Below are 17,754 nucleotides of genomic sequence, written 5' to 3' on the forward strand. Positions count from 1 at the left end.
GCAAAATACGACAATCATTCCACTTTCCAAACCCTTTCATTTACAAACGCCCGAAAGTACTTTCAGAGCCACAGAACTTTGGCAAAAACAGAAATAAATGTGCTACTAAATAGTAGCATGCACGATTCATCAAAACACTAAAAAGAAAAGAATAAAAAAAACGATCATAAAAAGAAGTATAGGTATTGGGGGATTGTGTGGGCATGGCCAAAACAGCTACAGTTAAATTAAACACTGGCTTCTGACCTATTCTACCAGCTTCAGGAAATGAGCAGGGTCCATGGCATGCACTGTGGAAAAAACTATGAAATCACAGCAGCCTGCCTTACACTGCCTTCTCATGCCTATTGGATTAATCTGTACCACCTTAGGAAAACCTGGCCTAATAGAAGAGGATTCAGTTGTTGATTTAATTTGCTCATGATAAAGATACATTATTGAATGAACACCACAGTCTATTAAAGTTCTAATTTGTTAACTCATAAACTCGGAAGGAATGCTGCAACGTAGGTTGTTTTTACTGAACACAAATGCACATGGTGTACACTCATGCTTTTACACATTCACACACAACCACACCCAAGTCCAAGGAAGAGGAAGTAGGGTGCCCCGATCAGAAGAATTTAGTCATCACTGGAAAATCTGCATCACTTACTCAGTATGGCCTGGAGGCTTTTCCTGGCCTTTGAAACCCAAGGCAAAACAAAAGCTCAACATGCTGAGAATCACTAAGAAGGTTGAAACACACACACACACACACACACACACACACACACACACACACACACACACACACACACACACACAATTACTCACAAGTACTTTTTTCCCTCGCTTCCTCCCGCATTCTCTGATACAGCCAACACAGTGCATCGATGCAGACAGATTTATGTCAAATGTTTGCAACTCCCTCAAGTCACTCCTCCACACCATTTAGTAACCGTCAGTGTGGTGAGGCATTCAATAACAAAACAATACCTTGTCACATAGATTTCCTTCACTACTGCCCATTACAGTTCCCAAGAAAAACTCATAACTCATGATGAGGCATGTCTTGATAAACAAATCCAATTCTACAGCTGGGAAAGGAGCTGCACAAAGAAGCTGTCTGTGTCTCTGTAACTTATAGATATCTCCATCTCGGCTTTAGTGAATACGGGCCTCTGTAATGGAGCTTGGTGGGCGTACACAGGCAGGGTACTGCAAGGTCTCCTTGGCTGGCCGGGGCAACGTGCCAACGGAATGGCGCACTTAAGTGGCTGCCCTGTTGGAAACAAATCTGGTGGGTCTTGGTCCCAGACAAACAGAGTGTATGTTTTCTACTGCTTATCCGTTACTGAGTTTAATTTGATTGGTGCATTGGTTGACCACAAGTGCATGGGAAAAAACACTATGGTATGGCTATGTCTAGACAAAAATGGCCTTTATAATTATGCCAACGTTAAGATTTCTGCTACGAAATCAATTCTTTCTACCCTAAAAAAGAGTTAGCTGCTAAGACTGGAGGCTTCAAATCAAGTCATTATTACACATTTATATAGCTCAAGCATCAAGTGTGTGGCTGTGGATGCATTTTGGTGCACTTGAGCGACACACACACACCCACACACACACACACACACACACACACACTTATCCATCAATCATGTAGATAAACATAGACATAAGTCATGAAAGAAGAGCCAACCCTCACTTTCTCCATGTCAGTACCTTTATAATCACCTGCCACTCAAGTCAAATGTGACTTTTGTGCATTTAGGATCATTAGATCACACAGCCTTACAACACTTCAACAAGTCACCTAAAATGAGTCAAAGAGAATGTCAGCAGGATTCCCCTACCTGTGAGAGCAGTGGACGATGTTACAGTCCCAATCTAAGTTGAGTAGAGCCCTTCCATACCAAGCAGTGGAAACCAACATAAGATGAGAAAAGCCCTGCAGAGTAGCCCCCGGTTTGGGACATGAGGGATTACTGGGGGGGGAGTTGGTTTTGTTTCTTCTCCTCCTCCCTCTTCTCAATAGCTGTGTGGCCGGATCAGAGAGCTACTGCTGCTGTCAGTGGCTCGCAACAGTCTAAAGGCTGCTCCTGCTGTGTGTGCGTATGTGGGAGGTCTATCACTACAGCCTGTTGGACGGTGTGTGAGAGAGGTGGGGGGAAAAAGATCCGAAGTGGAGTTTGACAGATGACATCAGTCCCTTTAGGTTTGGCTCCCTAACACACCTACTTCCTTGAGGTCAGTGATGGAAAGTATATAAACTCAAGCACCATATTTAAGAAATAATAAGCAATAATTACTAAATACTTTACTTCAGAATTACATTTTAAGCTACTTTATACTTGTACTGCACTACAAAAACGTGATATATGATATGATATATCCACTGCTGTAATACTGATATATAAGCACAACCCCATACCCTTAAACTATATAAAAATGGCTCTGCAAAAAAAAGTTTTTCCATGTTATTGTTTGTAAAAAAAAAACAATAATACAATATTCTAAGAAGATATAATACAGAGAAAATATCTGTTCTGCATATTGATTACTTTTGCTTTTGATATTTTGAGTCCTTTTAGCTGATAACATAACTGTACTTCTTCTATTAACATTTTGAATCAAGGATTTTTTCTTGTAATGGAGTATTCTCAGACCATAGTATTTTTACTTTTGCTTAGGCATCTGGGTACTTCTTCCACCTTATGTGGAAGTTTAAAGTTTGTTATTGATACACCCTTTATCCCAATTATTGTGTCGACAAAATTAGTGCAGTATTTAAGACTGGAGTTCTTAAAAAAGGGCTGAAAAGCATACTCTCACTTGGAGAAATGAGCCCTTTCCATGTTAAAAGTAGACAGAGATGCCCGTCATTTAACATACTGGTGCCGAAAGAAAGCACAAATGTAATGGAAAGAGTTACTTGGTCCAACAACAGTCATTTAACAAGCTCTCTCCGAGCAAGGAAGCAGAAGAAAACTTCACCCTGCTGCAGGCAGATGGAGAAAACAGAAAAGCATAGTGGGTAAAAAAGAGAAAAAAGTAAAAAAGTTGAGTGGGCTGCTGATCTGAGAGGCTCATTGTTGTACTGGCAAAGTCTAACAATGATAAAGTTAGATGTAGAACATTTACAGCAGTTGTTCGCCTGGATGGAACAAAACCCAACCTTTTTTTCCCACTGCTGGAAATATTTCAGTTTATATCACCTAGCCATCTGCACACATTAGCATGCAGGACAGTAACTTTACTATTGCACACCACAATGTAGAACAATGCCACTAACGTCACTGATAACAATAAACATGTGACTTTGATCTCCACAACACTTTATTTTCTATTATTTCCCCATGTCTCGAGCAGATTTAATGGAAGTTACATGATTGTAGATTACTGTTTTCCCTCCATTGACTCACAGATTTACATACAAACTTTTTCTTTTCTGTCTTTCTTCTTTATTTCTACCCTCACATCCTTCCCCTGGCCTCTCACTTTATTCTTAAGTGATGATGATGGTAATGACTGGAATATGCCAACACTGTTCCTTTGGCCACTCTCTCATATCCAATGAAAGCTGGATTTAGCCAGCCTTCTTGCACTAGCTCATGTCTTCACTTTAGACGCAACGTGACCGATGAGCGATCGGCAGCATCCCCATTTGTACTACAGGAAATCCAATCTGTCACTTTTTACGCCAAGCAGACTATTTATGTTGAGACTGCTTCTGTGCGCGATGCTATGTCTGCTTGCTGTTTTCATTCGATGGAAATGAACACACGTAAGCCTCCGCAAATAGCCTCTGACGGTGTTTCTTCAGGTGATAAGAAAGGGCATATGTATGTGTGATATCTTTCAGTGTGTGTGTCCATGTCTAGAAGTTTTTACATACTCCCCAGGAGGGAAATACTTGCTCTGTGATCCCAGGCAAATGAGTGAGGAGAGAATGTCTGCGATCTCAGCCATATCGCCCTGACTAATTATACAACAGCAGGAGAGAGTGGACCATGTGTGACCAGTCTGGAATGACCCATCGCTACATCCTCTCCATTAGAAATCCATTAGGGTTAGGGTTAGGTGTTGAAACTGTTCTCTCAGATATTAAAAGTCTAGACAGCCATTGCTAACTCACAACAACGTACATCAGAACTCTTTGTGGTATATCGAAGGTGCTGCCAGATATGTGAAGGTTCTGTAGGCCTTATGGTGCAACTGAGTGACCTCTTGATCTTCGAACTTAGCGCCCTGACCCCTGTGGCAATGGATCCCCTGTACAGCAGAAATAGTATGTTTCCTATCCAACTTACATGTGCTACCTTGAGCTTGTGTATGTGTGGGCATTCTAGGACACTCAAGGGTCCGTGTGTCTTTAATGACAAGCAATGATGAAACATTTTCTGAGAACATCCCCTCAGGCATTAACTGCTGCAAGCACTTATAGTCCGACAAGAATAAAGCTCTTAGTGTGTTTTTGTTCATAAGCCTGAGAGAATGAAGAGCCTCAGTAGCTCTACAGGATGGTCTTACAGTATGTAAGTATAGCCTGGAGCCATATTTGGCAAAAGTTAATGGCTGAAGTATTGATTTGGCAACAAAGCATGGTTGTATTGTGAGAGGGCTCAAGGACAGCTATTAAAGAAATACTGTGGCCTTGTGAATGATCTACCAAATAGGATATTACGTCGTCTGAGGTGGCTTTATTTGACAAGTGTAGATCAGAATGGATTAATGAGTTAAATGAGTCAACAGAGACCTGTTCCACTAAAGTAATGCAATGGTTTACTTGTAATTACCTTATTGATGTGGGAGGTTCTGGTGCCTTCCATACAAAGTCATTCATCTGCAATAACTATTTCAAGTTGAATAATCGATAAGTCAATTGTTATTTTTAAGACAAAAATATTTGTTTTCAGCACTCAGATCTGGAGATTTCCTTTTTTTCAGTTTTGTATTACATTAAATTTAACATCATTTATGGATCAGTTTGGACTTACAAATAAAACATGTAAAGATACTTGAACTTCAGTTGAGAAACTCGGATGGAGTTTTTTCATGATTTCTTAAAACTTTATCTAGAAATGAACTGTCAGATCAATGCTTGATAAAATTAATTATTTGCATCCCAACACAATGCAGATGCATTACAAAATACTAATCTGCCAATGATGACAAAGCAAGAACTTCAATTTAATTTGGATGGGAATTCTCAGTACATTAGAGAAGAAGCATAAAAGGATTCACAGTATGTTTAAATACAGTTTAGATATCGCCAAAGCGCTTAGTCAGATGTAAGCACAGGAACTCGTTCTATCTTAATAAACACTTTCCCCGCAGTTCATTAAATATACATCACTGTGAATCAATTTGTGTGAGTGCAAAGGCGACAGGATTGGGGAAACAAAGTCCAAGGTAATGGAGGGTGGTTTGGAACTGAGGGAAGGATAGTGATTGATATTGTTGTGGATGTTCTGTTCACATTCAAACTGGTCAATACTTCCATATGGCTACAGGAAGGCTATAATTTGCATTTCGTAAATTTATCAGGTAAATCATAAAGTCAATTTCTAAAAAAAAATCTCATAACAGAGTGTATAGTGGGAAACTGCAGTACTCATAAGCAAGTATTGGTCAGACGTCCAGAATATATTTAGTACAATTAATACTGAAACAAACACAAATACAAAGACATAAATGTCTTACAAAATGTATGCTAATTTTATGTGCAGACATAACCAGTACCCTGTGCTAATTTTATACATAGACATAACACACACCATGTGCTTTATATCAGCCAGACAGATCATCCATGCAGAGCCTTATGTTTCACTCTGGATGAGTTTGTGCCTCAGGAAAAGTCATCAGCGGTCGTTAGCAGCGTAGGGAAAATCTTGAGGGCTAAATGAGGAGAGAGTCTGATGAGCTGACTGTAGCTATCTGGCTCTAGAGGTGAGGAGGAGCTTTGATGGGCTAGCTCACGTTAGCATTGGTATGGAAAGAAAGAAGACAGAGCTACGTGATTTGCACGAAGCCTTAATAGCTTCTGCAGATCCTTCTCAGAGCAACTCTTGTTAGCTCCCATGCTAATCACCGTTGTGGTAAATTCCTCAGAAAAGATTCCAATGTGATTCTACAACCTTTTTTGAACTGTCAAGAATATTATTGGGGTTATTGGGATTTAGTACTTTTGGGTGTCACAAATGCAAAACATCAACAGATTGGCCGAAAGAGAATGCGAAGATCAGGGCGTGAGGGGGAAAAAAACCCACTTAATTGTCCCAATCTAAGAGGTATTTCTCACGCGGCTGGTGGTGTTTTTGTAGTGTCTTTCTATACAAGAATAACATTTAAGTAGCAGTGGTGGTCCAAAGCTTCCCAGCCTGTTTAAAGTATTTCTTGACAGGGATATGTTTTAATGACATCAGCTCGCAAGGAAGATTGGGCGCGGACAATCCTTGTTTTTCATGGTTTCCCTCCCTTTTTTCCCTAATATGGATGAGCCATCTGGCTTGTAAACAAGTTCATCTTACTGCCGTTTAGTCTCCCTGTAGGCCTGCACATTGCGTAAATAGCCATTTCTTTGCACCTGCCAGCAAAGGTCAAAAAGATAAACAAGAATGGAAAAACAGTTCAAGAGGGTATAGTGTTCCCAGCTATGCATTAGGTGGAACACATAAATACCCAAGATGTACAGCTATTAGGGGCTACAATAATCCTAGACAAATTTAAGAATAACAATTTATAAAAATGGAATTGGCTGGTATCTATCTCTTGATGTGATAAGCAGGAAAATGGCTAGTAAAACATTGTTTTCAATGTTTTCTTGTGAAGTTAAGAAAACAGTGTTATGACAAAGACCAGGAAAGGATGGTGCATGAATAGAACTCTGTTTCAAAAGAAAGATAATAACTAGGGAGGAGAGGCCAGTGTTCCCAATGGAGTCTAAATGAAAGTGTTGGAGTTCATGCTTAGTCCCTTTTTCTATGGTAAAGCTCATTTCCCATGTCCATCCACCCCTTGGCTCTGGAGGGGTCTATTCAGTACGCTGAGTGACCCATGCAGGAGGATATACCGGGCCAATAACACGCCCGTAACGAGACATCGGTGTCTGATAAAGAAAGTATAACACTTGTTCTTTGTTTCCCCTACTTGTTTTTCCAGATTTCTTGATTCCTATAGTGCCTACTTAGAGAGGGGTGAGGGGGACTAGTTAAGATGCCTAATCAAACCAAAATGAAATCATGCAAGTACAATATGCAAAGAAGTATGTATTGATGTTTGACTGTCTGCTGGAAACAGTCGCAGTTTACTTGAGGTGACTGCATAACAGAAGTTCAGCTCAAAAAGCTAAGCTTGCAAACTAAATTGTGGTGAATTTACCACACAAATAAATGTCATAGTGATATATTTCATCCACAACAGATGTTGAATTAGATGAAGTGACTTCAAAGATACTCCTTCTAAAGTGCAAACACATCAATACTGGGTAAAAGATCTTGTGACAAGCACTTGTAGGAAGTGATGATGATTAGTAACGGCTCTGCTATGGCAATACAGCCAGATCAGCTGTGTGAGGAAGGCAGGAAAAAAAGAAAGAGGAGAAGATGTCTGGCCAACAGCTGGAGTAAAGCTGTCGGTTAAGGGTGTAAAAGACCACTCTTTCATTTCCTCATATCCATCTTTTTTCCTCTGTGAAATTCAGATTTTATCGATTTGTGTGTAACAATAGTCTGTCTGAGAAGATATATCTATATTTGGCGAGGTTAACAAACTCTTCGGACATGCCAGTGACTGTCGCCTAGTAGAGACTTCTGTCTCAGCCCCCCCGGAGACAGGGTCCAAATGGGGACACTTCACAACACAAGGGACTTGTTCTCTCCTTCTGTCAAATGCAGTTTTTCTCCAGAAAGCTTGTATTTTTCTGTCTTGGCTGTTATGCAATCAGAGTTGCACAAAGTTTGGAGTCAAAGCAATCTAATCAGCCCAAAGCCTGGGATCAGACTGAGGGATTGATAGCGTGGAAGCCTGTTGCCAACACAAAGGACCAGACGTTTCACCTCTGCATCTTCTTGGAGAAACGCCCCAGCCAGTGACAGTGAGTGTGATTGAATGAGATCACATTCCTATGAAGTGAGTTGGCTTTTAGCATTGGCTAAAGAGTGTCAGCTGTTATCATGGGACGCAGACATCTGCTGTCCAGAGTTCAAGCTCAAATCAATTCACACGGAAATGTGCAAGTTAACCTAATTTTCATTTAATCATGACACAACTCATCTGGAACAGTATGGCAAAGTTAAGGATTCACCCAGTAAGCTCTTATCGTGTTGAAGGACCCATTAGCAAGATGCTAATTCAAGATCAAATGTAGCTGACCCTGACCAATAAAAAGGGTTTCAAAGGATGCACATGCCTTATTTGTGATTTAAGTAAGTTGAAGGATGCTTACAGTAAGTTGTTGGACTGTATCCCTTCATTTCATACCATATCATATCTCTACCATATCAATTCAAGCCTCAAATTATACAGACTACAATTTGTGGACAATTGTACAAGGGCATGAGAAGATCAGATGGCCATAGACACATTGAGTTTAGGATCTTCAAATTGGTATACTGATAATCATGTTGAGCTTATGATAGCTGACAAACCAAGAGAAGTGAAATACCTAATAAACAGGAAAAAGTCAAAGTGTCATTATTCAACATCATTCGGGTGTTTATCAGGAGTTAGTAACGTCTTTATTTCACTGTTGTCTGTGGTAATTTACTGCGCACCCAGCTCTTGAACTACTCTCTGGCCAACGCACCATTGGAATCCTAGTCATCCGTTGGGCGAAAAAACATCCACAGCAGTGATATCATTCTGTTGGGTCAACATTGATCTCCAACAAGAGTATATAACTCCTCACCTAACACAACCAAACCCCACCCGTCTGCCGCTCTGCAGGCAACACAAATACAGACTTAAATTTGACTTAACTCATGTGAACGCAACTGTCTTGCTACAGGAATGTAACAACAAATAGTCTGTGCCAAAGAGGTCAAGCGTGGCCAACTCATCCTTTCTGTTGGATAAGTTACGGCTGTGGGACTGGAACACAGACAACTCCCTCTGACTAATGTGTACAGGATCAAAGATGAAGCATTAACCTCCTGCAGAGGAAGTGCCAAACAACACCGACACACACTCACATACACACCCCTTGGCTTCTTCTTCCCGACACAAGGAAATGCTTTTTGGACCTTGGATAAACAGTAACTCAAAAATAAGCTTACATAGAGACAACAAGGAGACAATAGACTCATAATGTCAGACAGTACCTGAAAACTTAATTTCACGGAGTTCAAAATACTTTATGCACATTTTAATGTTAATAGAGAATTATAACAACTTATTTTTGTAGTTTCAGTCATTATTTATCAAGATCCGGAGGCATAGTGCATTTATAAGTTGACCACAGTTGAACCAGGCAGTAAAACAAAAACCCTGAATGTTTGTGTGTGATAATATCATGGTATTTAAGTTTGAAGTACCTGGAAGATGCTTAAAACTGTATGATCATCAGCCTACTTGTGTTTTTCGTCAGTTTAGATTTAAAACATCTTAACTAAATCTTAGCAATTAACTTGGTAGGTAGAATGCTATTATTACTTGTGGGAATTATGGTCAAAACTACAGGAATAGAGCTTAGTAGTTATAAATCGGAGTCACACATAAAACCACTAAAAAGCCCTTGACACTGCAATGTGCAAAACTTTCTCAGCAGTAGTGGAAACAAGTAACTGTATGTAGGTTCAACAGTAAACAAGGGTTAACACATAAAACACAAAGAGGCCAAGTGTTTGGATAATAAACAACCTGATGCCAATAAGTCATTTAGTACGTTTCCCCATAAAGACAAAGTCAAGTTTCTGGTTTCAGAGAATCTCCACATGCTACTCACATGTTGTGGAAGACGTCAGCTGCTGAATTTGTGACAGCTTTTCTTCTTTAAAAAAGCAGGCTGGGCACAGGTTTCACGCTGAACCCTTCTACAACTATCAAAGCTAGGAAAAAGGCATCAGCAGCCTCATGCTGAGAAGAAATGATTGACTTAAATTCACCAAATCACATTCGGAGAGTGTCTGTGTGCTGCAGCATGCACAGACCCACACTGACATTCTCCTGCACTCCTCCTCCTCTTCCTCCTGTGAATGTGTGCACAAAAGAGCTTCACAGTGCCTCAGCTCCTCAGACTCCTCAGACAATCTCTCCGAACTTGAAGAGAAAGTTTAAGTACGGTATTAAATGCCAGTTTTAGATTGCTTTAGATTTAACACTTCCAGAATTATGACCAAACAAACTAAGGTCTTCACAATGGATGGAAAATGTGATTTACAGAGTGCTGTTTATGTTGTTTCATCCTCTTAATGAAGAGTTGTGGCACCAAACAAAAAAAAATGTATTGGTCGTATAGCGTAAATGATACAAATGCATTGGATCATTCTGAATAGAGCTGAACCAGTCAAAACCATTGCTGAAAAACCATCATCAACACTAACAAGTGTGACTCCTTATTTGTTTTTCAGTGTTGGGGAAATTATTGCCAAAGAGTCTAACTCTTGTGAAATCTATCTAAATAACTCTCCTTAATTTTTCAAAATATGTATCATGGTTTGCTTTTCGCTGTCCTTGTATTCCAGAAATGCAATGGGATACCAAGTTGAGTCAATCACTCGTACTAACTTGTAAACAAAACAAAACAGTCCATCATTTTTCACAAGACTATCAATTTCCACTGACAAGATATGCTCCACCATCAGATTGTAAAACAGCCACTTGCTTCAAAAAATTCCTCCTTTATAACACATGACACCAGTTAAATATGATGTATACACCTTTCTCAAGTTGCTTTAAAAAGTTGGATGTTATGAGTCAAATAACTGTGAAAAAGCAGGTGATTGTGAAGCAGGATGCCAATCAATAAATACCTTAACGCCATCCAACATATTACTGCAAACTGGCTGGCCAAACTAAACAAATATCTGGTATGTTACCTTGTAAAGTGAATGACATACATCTGTTTTCATTTGAATCTTATACACAGAGGATCTCAGAGGGTTGTTGCTGCTGAATTGCACTGCTGGAAAGTACTTTGACTCAAGTACTGTACTAAAATACATTGTTGAAGTACTTGCATTTTATTTTTTTCCCTTTTATGCTACATCACACTTGAAAATAGTGCAAATACATGTTACTACTTTACAGCTACAAGTATTATTAATAAAAAAACTAAAATGCCCTTGAATTGTTATGCTTTATTGTGTTTGATACTGGGCAGTGCAAACACTCATTGATGTTAGCTCCACCTTTACCAGCTGCAACATTAAAATAATGAATATATTCATGGATCACTGATTATAATCCAATGACATAATAAACAGTATTCCTTACATTTCTGCATTATGACTTCATTTAGATTTTGGAACTTTAAGTATATTTTGATGCTAATACTTTTACTTGTTACTAAGTATTTCTACACTTTTACACCGCTGCTCAATTGTGGAATCCTTTGTTTAAAATGTATAAACCAACTGACCACAAGTGAACCATTTTTAATTGTTCTTGCATGTGATGCACCATTAAACATGTATTAAACATGTTAACAATGTTACTCTAACAGGGCAGCTGGGATCGTATTTCACTTCTCACAGGCGTCTGAAACAACCAAACAACCCCTCCCCTTTGCTATTTTCAGTGCCACTGCAGACTGATTCAATGGACTCAAGCGACTGTGGCCAAGGCTCTATATTGATGATTTAAAAAATGTTTAGATACAAGTCCAAATATAAAAAGGAGCAAGTGCATCCTTTAGTGATGACCCCCCATAGAGGTTGATCTACAGTTTTGTGTAGTCAGGGTGACTTTCATCATGTTAGCATAAGGTTTTGGATATGTTTGGTATGTTGTTGCAAAGTGTGGGCATGATAATAATCCCTGTGCTGAAGCTCACCCACAGAAGCTGTTTTTAAGGAACAAACACAATGAAAGTCAACATCAATCTTAGGAAACCAACAACCACACCGACACTTACCCAATGTTGATCCCAGCAAAAACATTGGCCCTATAATTTTGAGCTTTAAACAAAGAGGAAAAGGCTTGTTGTAAGTAGCCTAGCGCCTACCTCAGACAAGCAACTGCAAACGCCACAACAACACTTTTTGTTTCTAACTAACACTTGGGAAGATATACATCCTCTTTTTTTTCCCGCTCTTGCCTCTAAAAGCCACTAAGTACCTTTTTAGCACTAAAAAGTGTAAAGCCAAATGACAGTGGAAATGCTCCAGTTTCCTGGAAACCATTTCCCTCTTGTTTCGGTGAGAGGGACACATTTTTAATGGTGTCTTTGAATGTTGCCAGAAGGATACTTATGGTACACATTTTATTGCTTATCAAAAACTACAAGTCTCAAGTAGCTAGATAAGAACATCAGCTTTGGAGTGTGTGCTTGGGCTTTGACTTATAATTATATAATTTTGTGTCTTGGCTAATGGATTAATTCTTGATATATGAGATGTCAGATGATAACAAAAGTACTCCATAAAGTCCAAGGTGATGTTTTTAAAAGGCTGAACATTTTTCTCAGTTTTTGCATGAGAACTTCTTTAGAGATGAATAAGTCATCGAAATAGTGGTGTTTATTTCTCTGTTCGTTGGACAGGATGTTGCAGTTGCACTCTGGCACAAACTAGTCCATTCATAAACAAGAACTAGTTCTCCGATTTGTACATTTGGAGCCTTGTTAAAATGTAATGGTATTCAGAGAAGCAAACTTCGCAGGGTCGGAGGGTACCTCAGCTTCTCTATCTGAGCAGAGTACCATGAGCCCAATTTGCAGTGAATGTGTGAAAGTTACTTTTCAAGCCTTGCTATTAAAAAAACTTTAGCCAGCAGCTTACATCTTTCTCTACATGCATACGGTTAGCTTTAGCCTACACTTTCGAACAATTTTGTTTTCATAGGCACATTGTTACAGACTTACATGTCTCATCATAATCATCTCTTACATCATCGATAAGAAAGGGAAATTACCATTTTTATGGATATAACAATGTTTGTCTTTCATGAATTTAAAATACTAAGTTAGTTAATTAATTTGGAACAAAAAGGCTCAGTTTCTTCAAACAACACTCATTTTTATATATAGAGTCAGATTATTAAACGCACTCGCCACCAGTGTGGGAAATTGTTTAGCATGCTCCTGTTTAAAGCTTTTATTGGGTTTGGGTATGTGTGTGTAATACTATCAAAGTCAAATTAAGCCTCAGTATCACCATCATATGACAGAAGACAAGATAGGAAAGGCAGCCTACACACACAAACACACACACACACACACACACACACACACACACACACACACACACACACACACACACACACACACACACACACACACACACACACACACACACACACACCACCTTCACTGAAACATAATGAGAGGAGACTTACACCTATTCTATTTTAGCAAGGCCTATTTCAAGCTGCAGTCGAGACACTTTATGGGCAGTGATAGAAGGTAGCCAAGTGACCTCCGACCTTTGGATATCTGGGTGACTAATAAAATCACTCTGGGAATGGTGGATGCCCCCCCTCCACCATTCTCATCAAGGACAATTAATATCCAGCAGACATCCCTCTTCAAAAATGTCCCTGTCATTATGTAATGTGTCCTTTAAAGGGGCCCTATTATGCTCATTTTCAGGTTCATATTAGTAATCAGATTCAAACCTGCGTATACCACAACCGGGACAGAACACATGTAAATGGGCCTCTAGCTCTACCAACTGAACACAATAATCCATCCAAATATCAGCTTTTTATTCAGAATGTCAGCTGAATACTTATCTCATTGATGAAAGCACAAGCTGACCATCCCATCTACTGCAGTTCTCTGGAAGGCCAACAGGCTCCCTGCTATCTCTAAGGGCGTAGCATCGCTTGTTATTTTAGGGTGGCAGTGAAAGTATCACTTTGGTCGCAGAATGACCACCGCTCCCTCAGCAGGAAGTCCATGCCTGTGGCTCCTGAACCCAGGAATTTCCTGCACTGCACTCATGTCCCACAGGGCCTTTGGTTTCTCAGCGGCCACCATTTCACCACAAATGAATTCAGATACCAATTCCTCTCCTCCCTTTCAAAACACGAAATACTATTTACAACTCGGGGAGCAGGAAAACAGTGTGATGCCGATCAGGGTTGATACGTGAGATAAACACTGTGCATCAGCAGTCTTTTTAATTCCTCCTACGTCGATATGATGCTTGTACATTTGCAGTAACGTTGGGATGCATTAAAGAAACTAATCAATACTCCGAAAGCATTTTAGTGCTAGGGTCAGGGTTTTTCAGTAAACATTCCAATACTGGTTTGTTGACTTCAGTTTGACCCTATCGTGTGGGAGGTTTGAAGTGATGAAAGTGTGAAAGTCTTTAAACTCCATTAGGAGGCAGGCGAAATGTTCTTCTGTGTCACGCAGAAAAACAAAAGCAGCCTTGTTACGGAGGTCTATGTGTGTGTGTGTGTGTGTGTGTGTGTGTGTGTGTGTGTGTGTGTGTGTGTGTGTGTGTGTGTGTGTGAGAGGGGGACAGAAACCCAGAATCCCAGCCTCTTCCTCTCAACCACATTAAAGAGCATGTCCACAGTCACATGCAGAGTTTACATTACATTCTTACAAAGTGACCTTTCACCAGAAAGGTGAGGAGTGGTATGTCCCTAAAAATACATTTCCAGACGCCAGGATACAAGAAGCTATTGAAGAAAGCTTGTGCAGCCTCTTGTTGTGCTGTGGGTTTGCTAAAATGTACAAAACTATGCAAGCAGTACAGTAGTAATGGATCATATGCAGATACATGAATCTTGAAATTGAGTTACTTAATATAATCAATTCAGGGATTTTTTTCAGCTGAATTAAAATGATTATCAGGGTTGTATCAGAATTCTGAGAAAATGTTCATGGTAAAAACAAACAGGCCTATTTATTTCCCCAGAAAATCTTTTCCCAATATTTTGAGATGATAATGTTGATAATTCAAGAAACAGGAACAAATAATTAATATATGCTTCTGTAGACGTATAAGTTGTGGGGAAGTGATTGCATGTGAGCTTAAAGTGGCCGTAAGGGCTGTAAACATTAACACCTTGTTAACTTTACAAGACACAAGTAGGGGGGGGTGGCAGAAGGGGTTCTGCCTTCTTTGTATAATAGACCCACAGACACTCTATTTGTATTCACTTAAAGATGGTGCTGCGTGCACAAAGGTAAACCCAAGTTCCCACCCAATCCTTCATCCATTGCCATCATAGATTTGGTAAATTAGAGATGAAGCACTTACATATATACATACCTTAAAGCTAATTGCTAATGCCAGGATGCTATGATGCATTCAATGCCAATGTTTATTCTGTAAAACATGTATTATGTTTTCCAGGGTTGCCATCTTAATATAGCATGCTCTAAAATGCAGCTCACTTAAACTCATAGACAAAAACAGAGACAATTTCAAGTAATGTATGAATTACTGCTCAGTGAGTTTTCATGTTAGCACTGATTCTGTTACCGCGTGAAGTATGTAGCACAGAATCTGTAGAGTTTAATGCATATCACATTGTATTATCCTGCACATACCGTCTGAGTTGTCCTCACAGTTCTGGTTGAAGTTTTCGTAGGAGTCCCAGCGGATCAGAGGGTCCTGTGTGTTGTAGTCAACCGAGACGCTCGGCCCGTTTTCAAGCTGATCCACACCTGGACCAGAAGTACAGAGAGACAGAGCAAAACATGTGAATGTCTTTTAACCATTAGAGAGAAAAATGGATCCGAATGTGAAGGAAGAAATATATATCCCGCAATATGATACACTTGTGAAATACTGCTGCTCGTTTTTATTTAGACTCTTTCCACTTTTTGCAGCATATTTGACTTGTCCAATACTTTGTGCTGTGCTCAGAATAAAAAATGACTTATAGTACTGACAGCTCTGTCAGTTCGATGACAGCTGCTGACAGATAGTTTAGACTAACGGAGCGTGGCCTGGCTCATCCCCATACTATACTGCCAGGCAAAAATGGTCTAAAAATATGTATAAAAGGTGAAGTATGATTTTTGTTAGTTTTTTCCAAAATTGCACGTTGACTCTTACCATTTATTTTCTCTGGTCCAAAGGAGAAAATAAACTCCACTTTTCCATATTCTGGAAACCTCTCATCTGCACACAAGAAATAAAAATGGAGACTTTGGGAAACAGCAAAATTATGAAACTATTACTCAGACATTATCAATCATTTTAGTGGCAAATACAAAGAAGAAAAAAAGGCAATATATTAATTTAGAACTGTATTAACAATAAGGAAATATTTTAAGAGGTTGACATGTTCGCAAACAAATTTGAGGCAATTGGGCGGTTCTGGCTTGGGATAAATGGATGTCAAGGACCTGCACGATCATTAAAGATATTAAAGTCTAGTTATTTGAATAAAAGCATTAAGTAAATGACAAGTAATGTAAATTGTATTGACCTTCTGAGGACTATTACCTTTAAATGTCTCATCTAGCTCATCCTTCCCAAACACAATCCCCAGGTCGTGCACGGCGCAGGTGTGAAACTGCACCCGGAATATCACGTCTCGGCACGGGCTGCGGTAACGCTTGTGGTAGCACTTGAGCTGTGGGGTGAAAAACATCAGAGGGAACTCAAACAACACTGAACAGATGCAGCAATGTAGAGTCTAACAGACAACTTAATAACGTTGTATTCCTTTTAAGTCAACAGGTACACTGAATATCAAATAAATAACCATTTCAGGATGAATTTACACAATGTGTCAAGTCTGATAAGGAAAAAAAAACGTTTTCAGAGAAATCTAACCACTTCTACGGGCTGAATAGCTGAGCAATATAAAATGATCCTTGTGAAACGCGAGCCAGAGACATGCCAGCCTGATTCATAGTGGCTCTTTCTTTATACTGGCTCAGCGCTAGAGAAAGCATTTAAGACTTTTATATATATATATATCCCTCGTAATGTATGGCCTCTCCACTGGCATTACTGTCCAAAATGCAACACAAACAGCTTTAAGAGCAACACTAAAGACACACACAGGAAGATATTCTCTCTCCCTCCTGCTGTCTCCTGCTGGGAAGCATGGACCTGTTAGTTTTTTACAAGGACCTCATATTTACAGGTACTGGAGGAATACCCTTTAACGCAAACAACTTGCAGCTCGCAAACTGCTGCTGTAAAGGTTAGAAAAAATACCTGACATAATTATATATACTTTACCATATGTCATAATGGAACTGCATAAAAACAGCAGCTAAAAACTCAATTGAAATATGATTTTGCGGAAAGTGGCACTGACTGGCTTTCCACATATTCTCTACTTGTGGGGCAAAACATATAAGTTCCAAAATCCACAAAAGCACATAAAGGATGGAGGGCGAGAGGAAGGCAAGCTAGAATATCCTGTGGCTTAGTGTAGCTTTCTGGGAATACCGCAAACCTCCCACTGAGGAACACAATGCTGCTGAGCCAAGTCTCAGAACAATAAGTAGAAAGGAAAACATTAATTTTGAGCTTAAATGTTACCTTAGCAGAGGCGCTATGCTAACCAACCAAGTTAAACCTCATCAAGACAAACAATCTGCAATGTTGAATGAATAGTTCTATTTTTTAGGAAATTTACTTGAGCTTATTTGCTCCATTACTGAGGAAAAAAAAAAGTGCA

The 17,754-nt window shown here is 39.5% G+C and overlaps 1 protein-coding gene across 12 annotated transcripts in view; it reads right to left on the reverse strand.

The window, feature by feature from the left end:
- tns1b (tensin 1b) overlaps window positions 1–17,754 on the reverse strand; it is a 188,262-nt gene that overhangs the window by 29,909 nt on the left and 140,599 nt on the right. For 10 of the 12 annotated variants that reach the window (XM_063888454.1, XM_063888455.1, XM_063888450.1 and 7 more), the window contains 3 exons: window positions 16,563–16,692; window positions 16,168–16,235; window positions 15,659–15,779 (listed from right to left, as the gene is read on the reverse strand). In XM_063888454.1, coding sequence (XP_063744524.1) covers window positions 15,659–15,779; window positions 16,168–16,235; window positions 16,563–16,692 — 319 coding nt within the window. The remainder of the gene's footprint in view (window positions 1–15,658; window positions 15,780–16,167; window positions 16,236–16,562; window positions 16,693–17,754) is intronic. The other 2 variants (XM_063888451.1, XM_063888462.1) reach the window with 1 other exon arrangement.

This window comes from Eleginops maclovinus, chromosome 7 (assembly GCF_036324505.1).
Source record: "Eleginops maclovinus isolate JMC-PN-2008 ecotype Puerto Natales chromosome 7, JC_Emac_rtc_rv5, whole genome shotgun sequence".
Classification (NCBI taxonomy): domain Eukaryota; kingdom Metazoa; phylum Chordata; class Actinopteri; order Perciformes; family Eleginopidae; genus Eleginops; species Eleginops maclovinus.